This window comes from Sprattus sprattus (assembly GCF_963457725.1).
Source record: "Sprattus sprattus genome assembly, chromosome: 18".
Lineage (NCBI taxonomy): Eukaryota > Metazoa > Chordata > Actinopteri > Clupeiformes > Clupeidae > Sprattus > Sprattus sprattus.
The window spans coordinates 26,545,768-26,551,767 of NC_137916.1; the positions used below are offsets into that span (position 1 = coordinate 26,545,768).

The 6,000-nt window shown below is 44.8% G+C and overlaps 1 protein-coding gene across 1 annotated transcript in view; it reads left to right on the forward strand.

The window, feature by feature from the left end:
* Positions 1-6,000, forward strand: part of clec16a (C-type lectin domain containing 16A) — a 78,950-nt gene that overhangs the window by 10,608 nt on the left and 62,342 nt on the right. The window contains exons 8-9 of the mRNA XM_080856432.1: positions 1,549-1,599; positions 2,124-2,237. Of these exons, the coding sequence (XP_080712558.1) occupies positions 1,549-1,599; positions 2,124-2,237 (165 nt within the window). The remainder of the gene's footprint in view (positions 1-1,548; positions 1,600-2,123; positions 2,238-6,000) is intronic.

A 6,000-nucleotide genomic window follows, 5' to 3' on the forward strand; every position in this document is an offset into this window, starting at 1 on the left:
ACAGGGTAATTGCAGTTGAAGCTGAGGTTAGCTGAGGCCCTGGAGGTAAGATGCTGATCCTGTCGCTAATAGGCTGAGGATCCTGTTGAAGCAGGGGCTGCTTTAATATACATGACATGAGCATGCACACTTAAAAGAGATGAGTAATGATAATACCTGATTGGTGTACCCAAGGAAGTTAAGGAACATTCCTGTGCACTTTCTGTTTGCAGCATTGAGATTAGGTAGGAGCAGTGATATCTTTTGGTTTATTGGGGGCAGGTGCCATGCAGCAGGCCGTGTCCCTTGCCAACAAGCCTTTTACGTGCCTTACCTTAACACCTTAATTTCACCTTAAATCAACCTAGAGTTTTGAGAAGCTGCTCGGTCTTCTGTTGAAAACCCCGGCGTTAAGTTCGTCACACGCATTACTCCACACAGCTTAGTGCGTGAGCATGGTAATTGCTGACGTTTTCAAAACAGGCAAGTTAAGATGACTACGTCTTGACCTTAGTTGTGTTGACAGCAGAGGCATTGTTGTGTTTCAGGTGTTGTGTCCCGAAGCAGGGAAATTTCAGAGTGCGGGTGAATCCCCGGGTCATGTGCGTGTGCGTGTGCGTGTGCGTGTGCGTGTGTGTGTGTGTGTGTGTGTGTGTGTGTGTGTGTGTGTGTGTGTGTGTGTGTGTGTGCGCCTGATCCCTGTAGTAGGTAGGTGTGTGGGGGTGGCGTGATGCAGCAATCAGTGTCTTACCCGCTAAGACAGAAACCCACTCAGTCCTGGGTCTTTTCCAAGACCGAATCTTGCCCTTCTAGCCGGAAGGCCTAAAATAGAAATGTTGACATTATATCTGTCTTATGTGTGGTGTATTATGATTCACTGTCTCCTTTTTGCAGAGAGTCTTGACTCTAAAGCAACAAAACATTTGTTAAACGCGGTGCGGCAGTGAAACGTAACACGTAGAACAGTCTGAAATAGAGACTGGGACTGTTATTTGTGCTTTAGACCGGTTTTGCCGCCTGCCTGCAAATAAAAATAATTAGTAATTGTCTGTCATTATATAAATATTTACGTGTAGTGCAGTACGTGAAGTGAAATAGAAACAGAAAGAGATGTTCGCTATTATTAACCATAGAATTGTAAACACACTGCAGTCTGACTTCTGAAACTGAAGGAAAGTGAAACCTAATAAAGGGCTCTACTTGCATAACAATGAGCGTGCAGTGACGAACATTTTAAAAGTCACCTAGACAAAGGTCATCGTCACCTTTTACCTTTGACGGGTGTTCATTTCGTAATTCTTAGGGTTTAATAAGCAAACTTTGTTGTGCATTAAAGTACGTACGTATCATATTTATTCACTTATTCCACTTTACATTTGCACATACTCTGCACTTTTATTGCTATTTTGCACTTCTGGTTGGATGCTAAACTGCATTTAGTTGTCTCAGTACTTGAACTCTGTGCAATGACAATAAAGTTGAATCTAATCTAATCTAATCTAATCTAATCTAAATGAGGGAAAATGTTTCATTTGCTGTAAAGGTCTATGTTGTTTTTTCTGCTTTCAGTCTGAAGATCGGAAGATACGGCCCCAAGTGTCCCTCTACCTTTTATCCCAGGTACAGTGTCACGACTCCACTCACTATGACCTATGACCTTTTCCTCTCATCAGGTTGGGCCCATGCCCCACATTTTCCAACAGGCTCTCCTATTTCAGTACTGATAGAGAGATTTTAATGAGGATATTGTTATTGTATTTTAACTTGTGTCCTGAGGCCAAAGGATGCATACTCTCTTGCTGAGGCAAACCACCTGTTTTTGTTCTGATAGTTATGCACACTGCTCCTCTCTCAAGGACATATTCTGAGATCACTGCTGTAACTTCTGAAGCGATGGGATGGGAGAAAAAGCGCTGAAATTCTGATTGCTGGTCTCATTAATATTAACTTCTTGATATTAATTTATCTAACAAGTACCGATGTCCTGAATGTTGATCAGTGATAAAAGAATGATCAAATCAGGTCACACTCAGTTGTGTCCAGTTCAGTTTTGATTTCAGATAGAGAATGACTGGCAGGTTTGTTGTCTGTGTCCTGTGATGGTGCTGGTTGTGTGACAGATCTGCTTTTGTTTGTGGCATCAGGTGTTCCTCATCATCCACTACCAGCCTCTGGTTCACGCATTGGCCGACGTTATTCTCAACGGCGACCTCTCCGTTTTCTCTGCTCAAGCCGAGCACAATGCACACAAAGCTTTGGTAAGTGAATGTGTCTCTCTCTCACACACACACACACACACACACACACACACACACCAACGTTATCTAGTAAATTAAATCTGGGTATATACGTTCAGATAGGTAAGTTCCTCTTGAGTATTTGGTTTAAGCCAATTGTACTCAACTTCTCCCTTCTGGTTCAGTGAAAGTGAAATCACCTGGCTTAGTGGTGGATAATTGTGTTCTTTGACCATGACCTTTCCCTGATGTCATACTGGAATATGAATCATTGAGAATGATCTGTTGTGGCAGGTTATGTTTGGCCAGAAGCTTTGACAACATGATGATGAAATATAGCAAAGTGAAACATTGTGCTTAAAGCTGAGCGAAAATCAAATATATAATAGTAAATAATTGTCGAGTAGGAATCCTAAAGCGACAGTCATGGACGATACCCCTTTAAGATAGATAGATGGATTGCTTTATTGACCTCCGATAGATAGATGGATTGCTTTATTGACCTCCGATAGATAGATGGATTGCTTTATTGACCTCCGATAGATAGATGGATTGCTGTATTGATCTCCTTAGGGAAACTGCAGTGTTGCAGAAGCAATTTTCAAAAATCATAAAACAAGCATAACTGCACGAAATCACAAAACAAATATAACCTAAACAAAATCACAAAACACACATAACTTAAACAAAAACCGACACTGAGGTAGGTAAAACACAGTATTAACTAATTTACGTATACACTTCTATACTACTAGATAAAATAAATAGAATACAAAAAAGAGAATTCGAGATATAGCCCTAACTGTGCAAATTAAATGTAGAATGTGCATTGTGCATTGCTATTCAGAGGATTAGCCTCTGAGGGTAGTCATTGTACATTGCTGTTGCTGTGGCCAGGAATAACTTCCTGTAGTGTAGTTATTACAGTGGAGTTGAAGGATCCTCCAACTGAAAACACTCGGCTATCTGACCAGTGGGTCGTGCAGCGAATGCAAAGTGTCCATTGTGTTGAGCAGTTTGTGCAACATCCATCTCTCCACAAGAGCAGTCCCCAGCACAGAGCAGTCCCCAGCACGGAGCAGTCCCCAGCGCGGAGCAGTCCCCAGCGCAGAGCAGTCCCCAGCGCAGAGCAGTCCCCAGCGCAGAGCAGTCCCCAGCGCAGAGCAGTCCCCAGCGCAGAGCAGTCCCCAGCACAGAGCAGTCCCCAGCACAGAGCAGCCTCCTTAATAGTGTTCAGTTTCTTAGTGTCACAGGATCTGATGCTGTTGCCCAAATAGATAGTGGAAAAGAAAATTTGGTGAAAAAAAAAGAAAACATCAGACCGGTAGAGTAAATTAGCAATGACAAATGTCAATGGAATCTCCACTGAAATAGCTGGCATGTGGACCCATGGTCATGCGGTCACAGTATCAACTTACCTCCAGAGAAGGTGCCAAAGGGTGCAAAACAATCTGAAGTTGGGCCAAACCAAATAGAAATAGAACCCACGTCACTGTCCTCAAAGCACCACTGAAGTCCAAGTCCAACCTTCCATTCCAGCTGTCCTCGCTGTCACTCTCTGCATCTGCAACACACTCATGACATGACAACTAACTCTCTGCATCTGCAACATCAGGGATGTGCACAGGAGTGGGCTATGGTTGCTTGGGCAACTGCCCGTTTGCCCTCCTCAACTGAAGTTGCCCCTCCGAAGGAAATATATATATTTGCGATCAGGGGACGGGGGCGTGGCAGCGGTGGTTAGTGAGAGTTTAAAATGATATTGGCAAAATTTGTGATCGGGGGACGGGGGCGTGGCAGCGGCGGTGACAAAAATTAATGTGTTGCCCCTTTTTCCCAGGGCAGAGCAACTGCCCTTCAAAAGTCCTGTGCACGTCCCTGTGCAACACACATGACATGACAACTTACTCTGCATCCGCAACGCACATGACATGACTGCTCACTCTGCAGGTTTGACAGGCTGTAAACACTTTTCTTTTTTGTCCCTGTAAGCTTGGATTGGAGATGCTGTATGATCTGCTACTCCCTGTTACACCGTCACACTGCTAAATATCACTTCTGGAGTGGTGCCTCTGACCCCAGCGATCACAAACATGACCCTTGCCCTTTGACCCCAGCGATCACAAACATGACCCCTTTGGTGCTGTGGACTTTGTTTTTGCGCTAGATTGGAGAGCTGTGGTGCAGCGCCGGGGATAGGTGCACTCTAGGTCTCCCTGGCACCTTTCTGTGCGAGGTGCATACATATTGACACGACTGTAGCACGCAGGAGCTGATAAGGCCCATGGAGGTGAGATCGGCGGTTTTGGTGCATGGCTCTTTGAAGTCGATTTCAGCTCTGGCGTGTGGGCGTTGCGCGAAAGCCTTCTTGTGGTGCAGAGGATCGGCAAGAAGATGGAGGCTGTTTTGTTTTTCAGGATGTGGAGGCCTCGGCCCCCCCTCTGGCATCCATGTTAATGTGCTAGCGGGAAGGAAGGCGTTCTCGGAAGGGCCTTTCGCAAAGGTGTCGAGAGCTGCCTTTGATGGTGCGCCCCATCACAATAGCTCAAGGACTAGCTCAGTAACTGGTGCACAGAGTCCTCTGCATCCTTATTGATGTAATGCTGACAGGAGACCAGGTTGGTGTTGGTGCCTGTCTGTCTGTGTCTGTCTGTCTGTCTGTCTGTGCGTGTGTGTGTGTATGTGTGCTCGCGTGCGTGTGTGTGGCTTGCACTCATGTTGATGTTTTTGTGCACACAGGTGCATCCTCTAGCCACGTCTCCACACACACCTTCTCTTCCTACTTGTTTGCCCCCCCCCCCCCCCCCCCCCCCCCTACACACACACCGTAGCTCTTGTCAGCTGTGTCACAGTAAGCTGATAAGCCCCTCATCCTGCTTGCTAATAAGGCCTGTGGTTGGCAGGCGGCTGCGCTGGAGAAAAGGAGGCGTGTCCCCCTGTCATTTCTCAGAAATGCCTGTGATGTTTGAACTGCTTCTCAGTAGGGATGCACCGATACCACTTTTTTTACAAACCGATACGAGTACGAGTATTTTTATTTGTGTACTTGCTGATACCGAGTACCAATACCGATACTTCCAAGATTTGGTTTCCATGAAAGATTTTATTTCATCCTCTGCAGGTTATGTCAAGCCTATAGTACAACATTAACTGAAGGCTATCCCAAGCCAAAAATAAACAGAGCTTTCTGGTTTAAACAACAAAAAAAAAAGAGTCAATATCATCACATTAGACAAAATGTAAATATAGACAGATGGCAATTTAATTTGCTGCATAGTTAACAACACAGTCTGCTTAACAAAAAAGTGAACAGAACTATCCTGAATAAGAACATGAGCACAGTTCAGTTACAAAAGGATCAACAACTCTCTTCCTCCCCTTCTCTCTCTCTCTCTCTCTGTCTGTGTGCGTGCGCGTTTTTTTTTTTTTTTGAAAGACGTCAGTAAAGATTGATTGGTTGATTTGGTCTCTTGCGCCACTGGCATGAGTGAACTTTGTGTGCTTAGCACTATGGTGCGTCTTCAGATGTTTAATCAAATTGCTTGTGTCAAACAAAGTACTTTCCTTTCCGCCCCTCGACACTGTAACAGTGCAGATCTTACACTGTGCCTTACTCCTGTCATAATTTATCTTAAAATGAGTCCAAATCGCCGTTAAGGCAGCACAACGGTATAGCGATTTCTTACTAGAGTTTAATGTTGACAATGAACTGGGCTACGTTCTTGCAGCCAAATTGACACTTGCCTGATGTGTGACTGTGTTAGGGAAGTTGTTCGCAACCTAG